Genomic DNA, 17,455 nt, shown 5'->3' on the forward strand with positions numbered 1-17,455 from the left:
TATTATGAAAAATGAACCATCAGTCAGACAACAGAAGGCATGCAGTAGATTGTGGCCTTTAGAGGAGAAATCCATGCAACAATTATAATACAGTAGGCTTTTTTAGGGTTAAAAACATGCAGACAACCACAAAGTGCACTACAGAAGTGAAAGCACATGAGCTATTTGACCTCACTGATCTTTTTAGGAAATGCACGTGGTCTTACATGTTTCCTGTTCAGCCCTAAAGGACATTTTCAGTCAAGGACAGTAGTTCATGAATTGATATTTGAAAGAGAAATGTCTTTACAGTAGAACATGATAACAGCATTACAAATTAACCTATATATTATAAAAGATGCTTATTCTGTTTGTCAGTTCATTCTGTTTCTCTTGGCTATTTATGTGCATACACCAATCAAGAACTCAAACCTATCATCGTGACTCAATGGGAGGTTCAAAACTCGACCTTTATACGTTTTAAGGCGTTATGTTCCATATAAGGAGGTTGAGGGGGCGTCAGCGCGGATGCTCATGGGAAAATGAGTTATTTTTGTGATCCGATTGGTGGAGAGAATAGCAATAGCAACTACATATCCCAGTGTACCTCGTTTCTGTAAAAGCGTGTGGCACTTCTACGCAAGAATAGAGGTGACCCATCCGTCCAGTCCGAGGCAGAGCAGCACATCTTTGGCGCACAATCAGATCTGAAACATGGTGAGATTCTCATCCTTCCGTTTTAGTCCTGCACAGTATTTCAGCACAAATCATATTCGCAATGTTTCGTGCATAAAATCAAATTCGCACCGATTCGTGCATAGCATGACGGATTAGTTTAATCTGACCGCTTTTAGATGAGATTTAGATTCCGAAATCTGTTTAAATGTGAGTTCTGTGGTAATGAGCCACGTAATGATTCATAATGAATATTTTGAAGCAGTTCGTATAAACAATAAACCGCCATTTCCGCGTTTGTGGAGTGGGTGCAACTAACTCAGAGTTGGCATCTTTTGTACTCATTGTTACGTTACTATTTTGTTGCAATTCCGTCAAATTATAAATACTTAAAGCGTTTGATTTACGTCGAAGTTACAGTCTCGCGCGCATAGTGACGTTACAGTGCGTCGCGTCGAGCATCAATTGCTGCACCGTCTCTTTCATTCATTCTTTATATTAGAATATACACAGAAATGAATTTCCATTCACTCAAACCATTATGTGCAGTTGGTCAGATCTTTTCCTCGGAGAATTATGTGGATTTGTTTAAATATTTTGGTATTGTTTTTGAGTAGGGTTAGTTACTTTTTGTTTTGTTTTTGGCTGGGACGATTAGTGTGCTGGTGACTGGCGCAGCCGGACAGATCGCTTATTCTCTGCTGTACAGCATTGCTAAAGGAGATGTGTTCGGCAAGGACCAGGTGAGACAGAGACTGGCTGGCTGTCTTATTGCGTAATAGGACTCTGGGGGGGAAACGCAAGTGGAGCAAACTGGATTTTAAACCGTGCTCTTGTGTTATATAAGAATGTGTGATTAAAATATGCGACTCTGTTATTGTTTTATGTGTTAATGTTTGATTAAATTATTGTTTTTTCTTTATTTAATGTATGTACTGTGAGCATGCATGCATGTATGTAACACTTGAATGCCGATATTTAGCCATTTAGAGATTATTGTTTGGAAACGATCATTAGAAACCGGCGGATTAATGTTTGCATAACCGATAACCGATAATTCAGTTGACACAAATAGCCGAATCTCAGGTTGTCAGAAATCTGGCTAACGTTCTGACAGTGTTCTCTCAAAGTTCTTAACAAACATTCTTCCAGTAACGTTAATAGAATGTTCGTTCAAAGTTTTCTCGTCTTTTAAAATGTTTCAGAATGTTCAAGGGACATTCAAAAATAAGATTCCCGTAATGTTTTCAAAATGGTAAATTAGAATGTTCCCTTAACATTCGTATAATCGTGAAAAAAAAAAAAAAACATGTTTTGAAACATTAAAAAAAAAAAAAAAAGATTTTGAACACTCGTACCTTATTGGGAACATAAGTTTTACGTTCCTAGAACACATTTTTTAGCTGGGATCATTTGTCTCTTACAATAAAAAAAAAAAAAACATTATTAATACTTAAAATCTTAAAATCTAACAACAAAAATATTATGATATAAAAATTATATATATATTTTATATATGTATGTATATATATGTATATATATATATATATATATATATATATATATATGTGTGTGTGTGTGTTTGAAATTTCTTTAGAATTATACATTTATTTATTAAATTTTTGGTGCTTATCCAAAGCCAATGTTGAAATGTTAGTTCTCAAATATGATTAGCAAGTTATCAGAAAAGAAAAGGTTAGTAAGTAGTGTATAAAAAAAAAAAATCAATTGTATATGTATTTGTGCAACTCAGTTGCTTAAAGTATGTTAGCATATATTGCATTATATCTATCTATTATAGATTATTATATCTAATAATGTTATGCTGGATCCAGTTATATAAGGACGGTTACAGATTGTACGATTGTTTAGAATGTGTGGTGTGAAGTGTATATGTTGTACTGCAAGTAGTCCATTCCGAACATGTTTTTGGTCAGTGGCTGATGCAGTGTAGCATGCTTATTGTTTGTCTCCCCTGTCAGCCAATCATCTTGGTGCTTCTGGATATCACTCCCATGCTGCCCGTGCTGGATGGAGTCGTCATGGAGCTGCAGGACTGTGCTCTTCCACTTCTGAGGGGTGAGGGGTTACTTCTCTTGATTTAATCAGTTTAGACCTTATCTCGGTGAATGATTATAATAGGACATCAGGTAGATGTGGATCAGTTTTCACTGGACTCTTAATTGGTTTATTCTGTTTATATGTTTTTTTGTTGTATGGTTTGTGTTATTTATAGCCAACATCAGGAATGTATTAAAATACAGAAGAGCAAGCATGACTCTGCAGAAGAGGTCTGCAGCAGAAAATAGCATGTTTTTCACTGTATTTGAGGAGTTGGGAGGTGTTACCGGCACAGACTGATCTTATTGGCTCATGTTGTAGGATAGTCACGGACCAATGAGAAACGTGATGGTGCCACAACAATGGGAGGCGGAGAGGAGGAGGCCAAAGAACAAGTTCTGTCACATTTTGTAGGTTTTTGTTGTTTTTGGTGATGTACTAAATTTTGTTATATAGTTTTTTAATGAATTTTGTAAATTTTGTAAATGTTGATAGCCTGTTAGGTTATTATCGCCAATGGGAGATGAAAGTGTCAAGAGATAATGTCAGCATATACTCCTGAGAAATAATAGTCTAGGTACAGACATAATGAGGCTGTATTTCACAATACTGATGCTAAAAGTTTGCATATGCAGTTTTAGTTTAGTGTTATAATTGCATTTTATATGATTTTATGGTTTTGAGTTTTCTTAGAAATGAAGTTGTTTTTTGGATTACTTGTTTAAGTTTGTTTTAATGATTTGTTTTAATTATAAATTGTGTTTTTTTTTTTTTTTATCATGAAAATATTTAGCTAAATGTTTTGTATTAAAAAGATTAATTATAATATATATTAAAATATAATCAATTTCCTTTTTCAAAAAAAAAATAGTAAAAATAGCTGGGCATTTTTTAATAAGTTCACGATCTTTAAAAACTTGCCATTAAAAATTCCTGTGAAATAAGTTTTTCTGTACCCCTCTGTCTCTTACTCCGTTTCTCTCTCTTACTCCTTCACAGAGGTGATTCCCACTGATAAGGTTGAGGTGGGCTTCAAGGATCTTGATGCTGCTATCTTGGTGGGCTCTATGCCCAGAAAGGAGGGCATGGAGAGGAAGGACCTACTGAAGGCTAACGTGGCCATTTTTAAAACCCAAGGTGAAGCACTGGAGAAATACGCCAAGAAGACCGTCAAGGTACAAGATTGCAACAAATAATGCAGCTTGAATCAGTTTATGTGCAACTGAATTCTGATTTTCAAAGATTTCTAGCCTCTGGCTTTTGATTTAGAGTCAGTCACTGGTCAGTTTTTGGTGTTTGTTGTTCTGCCGTTCACTTTTGGTTTTATTTCATAGGTGCTAGTTGTCGGAAACCCAGCCAACACCAACTGTTTGATCGCCTCCAAATCAGCTCCCTCTATTCCTAAGGAGAACTTCTCCTGCCTGACCCGTCTGGACCATAACAGGGCCCGCTCTCAGGTCCGAACCCCACCGCCTCATTCACCTTGAGTTCTTATTCTGCTTTATTGAAGTTCTCTAACTCGGTCTTTGTGCTTTCCAGTGCTGCAGGTAACCAAGCTTTTTTATCGTCCATCATCCGTATCTAGCTTAGTTCTAGAGCAGCCATATCTAGTTATGTACTCTGGAGTAGTTCAAAGACCGATACAGTGACCTCATTTTAGAGGGACTGTTAGCTGTCTGAAGTTGACATTGTTGGTGCACATTGTACATACAAGACCTTAGCTCACCTGCGGTGTTCGTCCATGCCTGTAGGTGGCGATGCGTGTTGGTGTGCCCTCTGACAGTGTGAAGAATGTGATTATCTGGGGAAATCACTCCTCAACTCAGTACCCAGATGTGCACCATGCTATCGTGAACAATCATGGGAAGGAGATGTCAGGTTTTGATGCAGTGAATGACGAAAGCTGGCTGAAGGGTGACTTCATCACCGTAAGTCTGACATCTGAACCTGTGGAGTTATTAAAATGAAATAATGGACCTTTTACCCACAAAATGTAGCTGAAACTGTGCTAATGTGACTGTATTTCTCAAATTGACCTTTTGTTGATTATTGCTTTAATTTTGAAATTTTGTTTTCTTTTAATTTCGTTGTACACCAGACGGTGCAGCAGAGAGGTGCAGCTGTCATCAAGGCCAGGAAGCTCTCCAGTGCAATGTCAGCTGCCAAAGCCATCTGTGACCACATGAGGGACATCTGGTTCGGCACTCCAGATGTGAGCTTGCACCACGTGAACCCTTTGGAGATCATTTGAGTGTCTAGGTTATTAGATTCTGGTTACAAGTGGAGTGGAAGATTCAAACATTTCCAGTTTTCCTAATCATTTCTTTGTCAAGGCTACATTATCAAATTTCACATTTCTAAAGCCTCAAAATCCACATGAGCAAAAATCTGCTGTACACAATCTACATCTAACTGGTAGTTTGTATTTATTTATTTTTTTAGCAAGGAATGTCCTTTTAGTATTGTAAAAAAAAAAAAAAAAAATACAAATTTGATTGATTTCATATATCAGGCTTTACAGGGTTAATGCTAACTAATTATTTTTGTGTCTCTAACAGGGTGAGTGGGTGTCTATGGGCGTCTACTCCACTGGTAATTCCTATGGGGTTCCTAATGACCTCATGTACTCCTTCCCTGTTATGATCAAGGTTTGTCTTCATCCCTGAAAGTTCTAAGTTCCTAAACACAATGAAATTAAATTTAAAAAAGAAATCAAAGAAATATAAGGTCTCTATGGTAAGTACTAATATTTTCCACCCCAACAGAACAAGACCTGGAAGGTGGTTGACGGACTCTCCATAAATGATTTCTCCCGCGGTAAGATGGATGGCACCGCCGCTGAGCTGGTAGATGAGAGAGACACAGCACTCACCTTCCTTGGAGCGTGACTTGATGTCTCCACAACAACGCGGCAGCCGTTAGACTCTTCAAAGTCCCTAAATCCCCGACTGTAAAGTCCTGTAGATTTCATAGCTGACCGTGTGCGTGTGTGGATATTCATGTCTCTTAACGTATGCCATTGTTTTTGTTTTTTACTGTGTGTGTGAGTTTTTTTATTTTGCTTATTTTTGTTTGTGTGTGTGGGTGTGCACCTGAAGAAGAACATTTCCAAATAAAACTGTTACGCACATAGTCGTCCGGACCAAAATAACAATCATCTGTCATAAAACAATAAAAGGCCATGTGGAAAATTAATGTTTGTTGTGTATTTGTATTGTCATGCCCATCTCATCTTTAGCTCTGAATGCACACATTTATTAGGTGTGAATTTTTTTGATTAAAGATATTAAGGTTCCTCGTTGTAGACAGCAAACCAGGATTTTTTTATTTGAATGAAAACCTTTATATATCAGGGAATTCATTTTAAAACTTATTTCAAAGCCTAGAAGTGTCCTAGAAAATTATTACAGTGAATATAAATTATATATCGATTATTTTAGTGATCGTTATATAATAAAGATTGAGAAATGGTAATTCATTGGTCAAAGGGCATAATAAACACATGGAAGCCCATTTCTGCCACTTAAGAAAAAGTAATGCTTTGACAAATCATAATTGTGATTAAAACTTATGACAGTCACATTTACGATATTAAAAGTCTAAATTATGACAATATATATATATGTGACAATATATAAATTGACAAAATATATATTATGACAAGTCATGATTATTAACAAGAGGTTAGAATTATGCTATAAAATACGACATAAAAGTATTTATGTGCATTTCGACTTTTCATTAAATAAATATAACATAGTATGTCAGAATATCGATTTGTTTACTCATGACTTTAGCTTAAATACGATTTATTAAAGCATGACTTTTTTTATTTGATGGAAGAGGGACTTCCATATATTCCTGCATAATTGTCATACACTAAATAAAGCACTCTCGGTTGGATAAAACATACAAGTAAAAAGTAAAACACAAGAAAATAAATAAATAAATAAAAGTGTATATGTTACAACCACAGCCAAGAGATGACGCTGTTTCACATGTTTACGCCATCAACGAATAGAACGCAAGTGGCTGGAATTTGATTGGTCGAGCCAGACCGCCCCCTGCTCTGATTGGTCCATGAACAAACCTCATACCCTCACATCGATTTCACGCGCCACTTCCGCCCGTGAAACAGCGTGTAGCAGTGGACGTGAGTATTCTCGCATGGCTTGTCAAAATGAGCAAGCAAGCCTGTCTGCTGTCTAGTTGTGCTTGAGTATTAGTTCCCCAACCCCTGAAAACCTCGAGCTGTGGGCAGTGCGCTTGTGTTTGCTTGCAAGCGGTCGGCGATGACCTTTGAGCTCTTCTTGTATGGCAAAGTTCATGACACAGTCCTGGATGTCTGTGACTTTGCTCTGACAGAAGCAGCTAGTTACAGTGAGGTCAATGTTCAAGGCAGAAAAGCTACCTCCCCCTCATGTAATAGCTGTGTGCTGTATCAGTCAAACTTCCAGTCCTACTTTTAAACATTTAAACAGGCGTTTAAAAGAGCTAGAAGAATTGCAAAGCGGCTAAAACGACCTTGATTAGTAAAATGGCTAACGCTAAGTGGCTTGCTGTCTTTTCTAAAACAACGGCAAAAGCTATACAAATGAAATGCACTATTTAATAAATGGCAAATAATAGGTCTAACAAGGACAATAACGATGAAGATATTTCGTTCTAAATGTGAATGAGTAGAGCCCACATCTTCACTAAACAACACAAGAGGAACTAGCCTGTTCAAAAAAATATAATAAAATAAAAACCTAGCAATTCATGATTGGTAAGGCTTGGGGTAAATGTGAATGAGTATAGACCACATCTTCACTAACATATATTTAATAAATGGTTTATAATAGGCTTGTTCACACCAAGGACAATAACGATAAAGTTTTACAATTCTTTCTAAATGCGACACAGCTTAACTAAACATATTTTAAAAATCTAGCTAATTAATGATTAAAACGTTGACAGCAAATCAATCCCTCCTCCTTTAAAGCATTTAAAGCGGCAGACAATTTATTTATTTAATATCATTTGTTTTGCGTTGAACCAAAGTCATTTTGCAGTAACTCGTCGTGTAACTAATTACTAATAATATTTCAGTAATAATATTGCAGTTACCATCCATAAAACAGTTTAGTTACTTAATTACTTTTGATGCCTCAACCCCACTGATTTAAAATCCAACAATCAAATAATCTCTAGATTTATGTTCATAATTTTCATGACTTGCATGTGATGTCCCCAGTGCAGCAGGCAAACTTGGAATATGGAAAAGCTTACATTCAGCAGATAGAAATATTGCATTATATTGATTTTGTCAGGAAAAAGATGATCTGAACACTGAATAAGTTGAGACTTTACTTTACAACGGCATTACATCCCACCCACACCCTTCTGATCATCATGTGTGATTTGTTTTATATATTTCAATAATATTTTTTGTTTTTTGAAAGTTGTACTTTGTTAATTATGTGATTTTGTGATTTGATTGATTTATTGTTAGGTGATGGAGAAATTACAATTAGCTTCAAGCTACATATGAATGAGATTAATACAACACTTCTACCTGATTGTCACTATTGAGTGTTTGTGATAAATTCTGACAGCGATCCAATGTGGATTTTGTTTGTGTTTGATTGTGATAGAGTTTGGATTTTGATTTTACCCATACTCAGAATTCGTGCTCTGCATTTAACCCATCCAAAGTGCACACACACAGTGAACAACACTGTGAACACGCACCCGGAGCAGTGGGCAGCCATTTTTATGCTGCGGCGCCCGGGGAGCAGTTGGGGGTTCGATGCCTTTTGCTCAAGGGCACCTAAGTCATGGTATTGAAGGTGGAGAGAGAACTGTACATGCAATATTACAATTCCTGAAAGCCCGAGACTCGAACTCACAACCCTTCGATGGGAGTCCGACTCTCTAACATTAGCCACGACTTCCCTTGAAGTCGTGGTGGGCAACAACAGTTACAACATGTTACTAGTAGTGTAACTAATTACTGTTGCTGGAACGTAATAAGTAAAGTAACAATATTACTTTTGAAAGGAGTAACTAGTAATGAGTAACTAGCCCTACACTGGAAGTGACTAGTAGCCTAATACACCTGCCACATACATACAGTGTCTACAAAAGTTGTTCACCGTTTCTGGACTTGTTTACTTTTTCCGTGACGTGACGGGTGGGCAGTGCTGGACTTTATTAAAAGAATGGTGCGCTTTCTGTATCTCTCTGCGCATCTCTTTCAGTGGTGTGTTACAAAGCCCTGATCGGGTGTCCTGTGCATGACACGACAGTCTGTGAATCTGTCTGAAATCTCATCTGACTTCAAAGAGCCTAAGCTGTACACAGGGTTCGGATGCTGGGAGCTGGTTGTACTGTTTTGAACACTAACGTTTTAGTAGCTATTCTTTTTAAGTAGATCTGAGTTACTCAAATCATCTTTTCAACTGCTTCCTCTGCATTGACTAGTGCAAAAGAAGAAACTGTTTAACAGTATTAGCTTGGTGATTCGGACCTTTCTGGACTGCTGAATTCAATTCAGGACTGATATATACTGGTTTTTAAGTCTGAGAGCTGTCAGAAGTTTTTAATCATGTCTTTTGTTGCTGGTAAGTGGTTCCTTCATAGCCTTACAAAAAAATAATGTAGTATACCAGTCAACATTTGGAATATTTATTTGTTTGTTTTGTTTTTGAAAGAAGTCTTATGCTCACCAAGGCAGCATTTGTTTAAACGAAAATACAGTAAACAGTCATATTGTGATATTATTCTTTTTAATAACTATTTTCTGTTTAAATATATTTTAAAATGTAATTTATTCCTGTGAAGCAAAGCTTAATTACGTCACCTGATCCTTTAGAATTCATGATTTGCTGCTTAATTATCAACTAATATTGGTGCTCAATTATTATTTTCTGGTAAATGATCAATTAATTTTGTTTTTTTGTTTTTTTTAATAAGTAAAATTTCAATGTTAGTATTAGATATTTGTTTATAAAACATTAAGACATTCTAGCTGAATTCTTTAAATCATACGCCAGTTACCAAAAACCATGGTGGAACAGAATAGTCTCAAGAATCAAAATAATGACCATTTGCGATGTCGTCACAACATTTAAGGTTGTTGTCAGTAATGTTTTCTTTCCCTGTGTTTGCATGTGTGTCTAGATCTGTATAGAAACAGTCCTAATGCAGGGATGGTGGAGTTTCAGGAGAAGCTGAGATTGCAGCAAGAGAACTCGATGCTCACAGAGCTGGAGAAGCTGCTGACCACTGCCAAGCCATCAGAGGCGGAGGTAAGACCCTTGTCCTGCAAACTATGTTCTCGGCTGAGGTGACAAACACGTTCCAGTGGTGCTTCTGTCCTTGACTGCATGTATATGTCTAACCCACTGCTCACGTATGTACCACTTGACAATTTCAAAGCCATTAGATCAAACACATTAAATCTATTTTAGAATTAGAATGAATCTTTTTCAAAAATGCATGGAACTAACATGCATAAAAATGTTTATATTTTGGTACATGCATTTAAAAAAATATATATCAGAAGACATTGTTATTTATCATTGACCCATTAATATTTGCTTATACCAAATTGAAAATGAGCTGAGTCTTATGCACAGATTGGAAAACTGTTTAAGATGTTTATTCCCAATGAAACTGCTCTTAATGTGAGCAGTGACGGCACACACATTATGCAGTTAGTCTCATTAATTAGTTTTTATGCAGCAGCCCATGAAACGGTGACTTAATGAAGGCGGTGTGAGTTAATTACAGCCTATCGTCCCATGATGCATCGCCAGAAGGTTTAGTCTAAAGGTTAAAGGAGACTCTTCAGAGTATTAATTATGCTTATATGCTGCACAGTGTTATACCGGAAATTAGGGATTTGATTAATCACACTGACATGTGTTGAATCAGCTCCAAAGCATTTAATTAATTTAATAAACCATTAACTAAAAATAAAATATTCCAGGTTTAATACAAGTTAGCGTCAAGCTTCCCAAAATCCTCACAAACGTTTGCCTTTCTGTGACTAATTTCGATTTGTTGATTTCAAATAGAAAAAGTTTTCTTTTCTGTGAGTAATTTAATGATTAACATTATATTGAAATTCGTTTTATACTGTAGAGCTAAAGGTAAAAATGGATGGAAATTGTGAACATTTGATCTGTAATATGGTTATTTGTGCCTCTTGCAGATCTCCAGGAAGGACTTTGAGGGCTTCAAGAAGCTCTTTCACCGTTTCCTTCAGGAGAAGGGGCCATCTGTTGACTGGGCCAAGATCCAGAGACCACCCGAAGACTCGGTGAGACCAAAGAGTGCTTGATGCCTCGTGTGGCTTCTACGGATGATTTATAAAGAATTTGAAATTAAAATAAAGCTTTAAAAATACATATATTTCAGCAATAAGAAGATAGTTACATGTTTCCCAGAAGACAAAATAAGTTAAATTTACACTGATCTTCAAATTCAAAATGTTTTTTTATTAAATTTATATATTTTGTGTGAAAATATACATCCCAGAAGATGTATATATATATATATATATATATATATATATATATGTTATATATGTTATATATGTTATTTAATTTAATAATAGTTTTAGATTACTACATTTAAGGTGCACATTACATATAGAGCAATTCAGCTGCACAGTCCTAGACAGATGTCCTTTTTAAACCATTATTACCTTATATAATACAACATATTTTATCAGTATAAGTTGTTTGAAGGGCTGGAGTATTCTCACTGAATAGCGGAGAACGTGCATGTGTATGGTTGGTTTATCAAGTCCATGACATTTCCCTGTTGATGCTTTCCCCAAATAACCCACGGCCTCTCTGCAAATCCCACACTGAAGGTTAGACTATGAATAGCACAGCACTTCCAGCATCCCACAAGCTTGCCTGACATTTCTTTTCAACCAGCCGTTGTGAAACTCACGTTACAGCACATAGTAAAGCAGGACGAATGATCTGAAATCAGCTCAAGTAGATTGAGAGTCATCAAACCCATTACGAAAAAAACACCACGTCTGTGTCTAGATCAGCACTGAATCGTGTAGCATAATTCTCAATGGTTCTATTTCAGTCACTGGCTGGATGCTTGATCGGTCAGCTGAGTATTTGTGTGTGTGTCATTTTCTCGATCGACGTCTCATATGTTTTGTTTTGTCACACTGGTGGACATGTAACAGTTGCTGCTGTGATGAAACTAGGACGACTGCTTTACACAATTTTAGTTCATGAGGTCAGTGTGTGTGTGCAAGGTCTGCATCAGGAAGCTGTTATCAAAAGAGCAGACCCTAATCCAAGAGATCAAATCAAATCAGCTTATAATTCATACAGAAGAATGCTGTTTGCAAGACTCTGTTTCAGTAGCTCTCACAGTTTTCTGCTCTTCATGTCATGATCTCAAGGTTAATGCCTTTGCTAGATAGGAGACATTTCGAGTTTGAAGGTCCATCAGCTCTGCTCTGTTTGAGTGGAGTAAATAAACCTGCACTAAAAAATTAAACCGCGGTCTTTCTCACCTTTGATTAAAATGTGTGTCCTGTTATCTTCATAAGGGGTTTCCTTTAATAAATCCAGATTGTGGGCCTGCAGTACATTTCTAATCAAGTGAAAAGTATGAAGAAAGCACACTTCAGATAATTAATTTTCTTCAGTCCACTCCACACAAGGTTTCTGTGTCCTGAGAGAGTGATTAATAATGCATCTGTGTGTTTCCTATATAAATCATTTGTGTGTATTTCTCTCAACAGATTCAGCCCTATGAGAAGATCAAGTTGAAGGGTCTTCCTGCCGATGTGGCGTCCAGCCTTAATAAGCTGGCTGTGGTGAAGCTCAATGGAGGTTTGGGGACCAGCATGGGCTGCAAAGGACCCAAAAGTCTCATCAGCGTCCGCAACGAAAACACTTTCCTGGACCTGACCGTACAGCAGATCGAGGTATTACATCACATATGTTTCCAGCGAAAACCTCTGATGAGATTGTTGAATTTTATAGATTTTGTATATGTTAAGTCTCTTATACTCACCAAGGCATTATGGTTTCATATAACTGTTTTCTATTTGAATTCAAATTGACTTTAGTGTCACATGGTCTTTCAGAAATCATTCTAATATGCTCATCTGCTGCTTAAAAAAAAATAGAAAACTTTTGTAACATTATAAATGTCTTTACTGTCACTTTTGATGCATTTAATACATCCTTGCTGAATGAAAGTAATTCCTCTAAAAATCGTATTGACCCCAAACATTTGATGTATGTGGAGTTGAGCATAAGTAATTATAATTGAACATAATAGTTAATAATCTTCAGAACAGTGGATGATGTGTCAAGTACATGGGTTTAGACATTTCTTTTTGGCTTTAATGTGTAAGATGAGGTAAGACCGTGTTTGCGGTTTCAGACCTTGGTAAAGGTTTCCCTCTGTGTCAATGACCGTTTACCCCAAAGTTGTGTAACATCAGGTTTTTTCCACATGACAAAATTGCAGGCATTTAGAGAAATATCTTGAGAAATACTATTTTATGTAATACCTATGATACACCCTTTACATTAAAATGGGGATCAAATGAGGGCTCAGACTATTTACTACATAACCTGCACACAAACACCAACAAGCATTTTGCATTCTTTGTTTATGAGTTCAATTGAGTTTAAGACTTTTATGCATCTTTTATGCAATCAGATGCTTTAGTATAATGGTCATACAGTAAGTTACTGAAGATATATCACACAAAATACATGCACATCAGTTTAGTCATTTATTAAAAAATATTTTCTGTATCAAATGGAAGATCTTGTGTGAATGTCTGTCTTTCAGCATTTGAATAAGTCGTATAATGCAGATGTGCCACTGGTGCTGATGAATTCCTTCAACACAGATGAAGACACCAAGAAGATCCTGCAGAAGTACACACATCACCGCGTCAAGATACACACCTTCAACCAGAGCAGGTACACACACGCTGAGAGCAATATGAACGTGCCATATTTTATGGAATAAACCTGTTTTTTTATCATCTGAAACATGCTGTGACTTATATAAAGCCATTAGTGTCAAGCGTGCAAAACATGCGTAGAATGAGAGAAGTATAATTTTATTAATATTTCACATTTCCTACATGCCAGTCCTTTCAGTTTTGCTTTAAATAAATTTTTTTAGGCCTGATATAATAGATGTTGTTTAAAATGATACTTACATGTTTTCATTCTTGTTCATATCTAAATTAAATTTAAAGGATTTGCTGTGGAGTAATGTGCTTAAATGTTTCAGATTTTTTACTTATTTTAACCAGTATTTCACATTATTTCTGAAATTATAATGAAATGTGACCTATTCACTGATATTTACTGCTATTTTTAGCCAGTGTGACTTTTGGAAAATATTGTACTTGATTGTTGTCAAGTTAAGTATTTTAGTGGAGTGTTAATGGAACAAAAGTCATGAAAATCTTTTTGTTTCAGTGCTTTTTAATATAAAATTTTATATTTCAGATGCAAAACACTTAATTGCAACGTAAAAAAGAACTCTGTGGTATATTGTAAAAATTACCCCAAAATATGAAAATGTATCGAAATATCCAAAAAACTGTTAACCTGCTTTTGGGAACATCAGTCTTTACAATAAAACATCAGTAACTGAGGTATTAATATTTAAAGATTGATTCACCCTGTTAGTTCACAGCTTTGACTGCTTTTCCATTATCACCTGTCCTGCGCAGGTATCCCAGGATCAATAAGGAGTCTTTGTTACCAGTGGCCACTAACATGGGCCTGACAGGTGAGAATGAAGAGGCCTGGTACCCGCCTGGGCATGGAGACATCTACACCAGCTTCTACAACTCCGGCCTGCTGGACAAGCTCATCGCGGAAGGGAAAGAGTACATCTTTGTGTCTAACATTGACAATCTGGGCGCCACGGTGGACCTGCACATCTTGAACCACCTGATGAGCCAGCCCAGCGACAAACGCTGCGAATTTGTCATGGAGGTCACGGATAAGACACGAGCTGATGTGAAGGTGAGTGGAGTTCAGTGGGGTACAAAAGTAGAGCAGCATGAACATTCTTCAAAACTGATTATTTTATAAGTTCAGATTGGTTTCGATTGACTTGAGGGTTAATAAATGACTGTTTTTGATTGAAATGGTCCTCTAAAGGCTGTGATGTACTTCGGGCGAAATCGAAGAACAGACTGATTTGACATCATTTTGAACAAAATCAGATCAAAACAAAGTTGTATGTATGGGAGTTTGAAACAGTTTGCTCAGGTAGATAAACTACTCCATGAGTAAAAACATAAAGAAACTGAAGAGCTGATTTATAGAAGAAAATGAAGTTGTAATTCTTATTGAAAGCATGTTTAATACAAATTACGATATGCTCTGGCACCTATTTTTTGTGATGTGGCATGGCAGGTCAAATCAAAGGCCATCACAGGCCACTTTTGGGCACCTGTGTTTTCTTAACTGCTGTTTTCTCACCGCTGTCATTTTCGTTGTGGGTCAATCCATGTCAGCTCAACCAGAGGTGGTGAGGTGCCCACAAATTTGATTTTGTCAGACTTTTTTCTAAAGGAAGATAAACATGTATAGTGATGAAAGCCAAAATAGTATGCCATGGATGTGTATTTACTGAGTAAGCCACTATTTTGAAGTGGGGTCAAAATGAAAATTTTCACCTGAGATTTGGAGCCAAATTACAGGGGGTTAAAATGACTACAGAAAGATGGCAGCGTCAAATGCTTCTTTTACACAGAGATTGGTAAGTCTATTAGTAAAATCTGTTGACTTTAGCAAAATTGGTATTGTTAAATGTTTTTGTTAAATATGTTTTGTTTAGTATATTTTACCAAATTTTAGTTTTTCTTACCAAATTTTACATGTCTGTAACTCAAGAAGTATTAAAAATTAAATCTTAATGCCCTTTTAGATTTGGGGTCTTAACAAACTTTTAAAATTTTTAAGAACTTTTTGGTTCATTTATGGTTATGTTGGAGTTTTATTGTGTTTTCAGTATGTAATCATTCAATTGTATACATTTTCAGTGGTCAAAAACCAAATGTGAGTCACTTTGCAATCAGCTTATGCTTTTTTCTTTTGAAGGTCTGAAGAACAAATAATGTTGCAACTAGAAATGTGTCTTGTTTCCCTCTATCAAAACAGTTGAACACACCTGTCCGAGTGCAATAATGATTCTTTTTCAGAAGTTTGCCTACATGTAACTCAAGAAGTATAGAATATATCTCCGTATGATTCTAGATTCTGGTTCCTCAGAATTTTTTCTTTTGGAATCTTCATTTTGAAGGCCCTAAATGGTTCGATCCCAGGGATATTGGGATCTCAGTGCTGCTTCATGTCCAAATTAATGAATCCTATCCATTATCACTGGTCAAAAACCAAATATGGGTCACTTTTATTCAGCTGATACTTGTTTTATTTACAGAATAATGACTGAAGAATAAATAATATTGAAACTAGAATTATAGCTTGTTTCTCTCTGTCAACACAATTGCATTGAACATTCCTGTCTGGGTGCTTTCAAACCTCTTTATACCCCGAAGCGAAGCATGAACAGATTGCCGCTGGGAGTGTATCTTCAAGGTATTTGTGTGATTTAAGTCCAGTCTCTTTGTCTGTGTTTGTTTCAGTGTGTGTTGTTTATATAGTTGTGTGGTGATGTGAGGGTGCTGGGGTTAGCTCAGGTTGCTGGAGATCGCGTAGATGAGTTTAAATCAGTCACCAAGTTCAAGATCTTCAACACCAACAACTTGTGGATCAGCCTGCCGGCCATTAAAAGGCTTCACGAAAAGAACGCCATGGACATGGAGATCATTGTCAACCCTAAGGTGACCTTCACGCCTTTTCCATTACAGAGAACAATGCTTGTGTGGACGTTTGGTTGTGTTGTGTGGTTGTTTGTTTTGTTTTGATTCTGTTCTGTTCTGTTCTCAGACTCTCGACGGCGGTCTGAATGTCATCCAGCTGGAGACGGCTGTGGGCGCTGCCATGAAGAGCTTCGACAACGTGCTCGGCATCAACGTGCCCCGCAGCCGCTTCCTGCCCGTCAAAACCACCTCGGACCTCCTGCTGGTCATGTCTAACCTGTACAGCATGAACGCAGGCTCTCTGACCATGAGCCCCAAGAGAGAGTTTCCCACAACACCTCACGTCAAACTGGGCAGCTCCTTCACTAAAGTAAGGTTCACTGAGGACTTTGACACCGTGCTGCTTATTCTGGACAAGAGCCGCCCACTTAGACAGGAAGAGAGAGCTTTTGAGGACTTTGACACCGTGCTGCTTATTCTGGACAAGAGCCGCCCACTTAGACAGGAAGTTTAATTATATGCAGTTTTTGAATAATCTTTTTATTGTTATCTTTTTTTATTTCTTTTAACTTTCTAGGTTCGAGACTTCCTGAAAAGGTTTGAGAGCATCCCAGACATGCTGGAGCTGGATCACCTGACGGTTTCAGGAGACGTTACCTTCGGAAAACAAGTCACACTCAAGGTGTGGATGTCTGATTTTTGTGAGTGTTTGCACACATTGTGTGTTCATATTGTGACTCGTTGTTTCTGTACAACAGGGAACGGTTATCATTATCGCTAATCATGGAGACAGAATCGACATCCCAGCCGGAGCGATGCTGGAGAATAAAATCGTTTCAGGAAACCTGCGCATCCTGGACCACTGAGGCCTTTGTAAAATGGGGTACGGTTGTATTCGTC

The 17,455-nt window shown here is 37.0% G+C and overlaps 2 protein-coding genes across 2 annotated transcripts; both read left to right on the plus strand.

The window, feature by feature from the left end:
* The first annotated feature begins 1,301 nt into the window (after positions 1-1,301).
* Positions 1,302-5,611, plus strand: mdh1aa (malate dehydrogenase 1Aa, NAD (soluble)). The gene is made up of 8 exons (XM_042762016.1): positions 1,302-1,397; positions 2,637-2,733; positions 3,715-3,890; positions 4,050-4,172; positions 4,467-4,643; positions 4,814-4,927; positions 5,274-5,363; positions 5,481-5,611. Exons 2-8 carry the CDS (start codon positions 2,670-2,672, stop codon positions 5,601-5,603), a joined length of 867 nt encoding a protein of 288 aa, XP_042617950.1. The 5' UTR covers positions 1,302-1,397; positions 2,637-2,669; the 3' UTR covers positions 5,604-5,611.
* Positions 5,612-8,920: 3,309 nt separating this feature from the next.
* On the plus strand, positions 8,921-17,438 carry ugp2a (UDP-glucose pyrophosphorylase 2a). The gene is made up of 10 exons (XM_042762023.1): positions 8,921-9,320; positions 9,880-10,007; positions 10,916-11,023; positions 12,485-12,670; positions 13,552-13,685; positions 14,453-14,777; positions 16,397-16,576; positions 16,683-16,925; positions 17,133-17,237; positions 17,314-17,438. The coding sequence occupies exons 1-10, from the start codon at positions 9,305-9,307 to the stop codon at positions 17,419-17,421; spliced, it is 1,533 nt and encodes a 510-aa protein (XP_042617957.1). The 5' UTR covers positions 8,921-9,304; the 3' UTR covers positions 17,422-17,438.
* Positions 17,439-17,455: the final 17 nt, after the last annotated feature.

Source organism: Cyprinus carpio, chromosome A1 (assembly GCF_018340385.1).
Source record: "Cyprinus carpio isolate SPL01 chromosome A1, ASM1834038v1, whole genome shotgun sequence".
NCBI classification, from domain to species: Eukaryota; Metazoa; Chordata; class Actinopteri; order Cypriniformes; family Cyprinidae; genus Cyprinus; species Cyprinus carpio.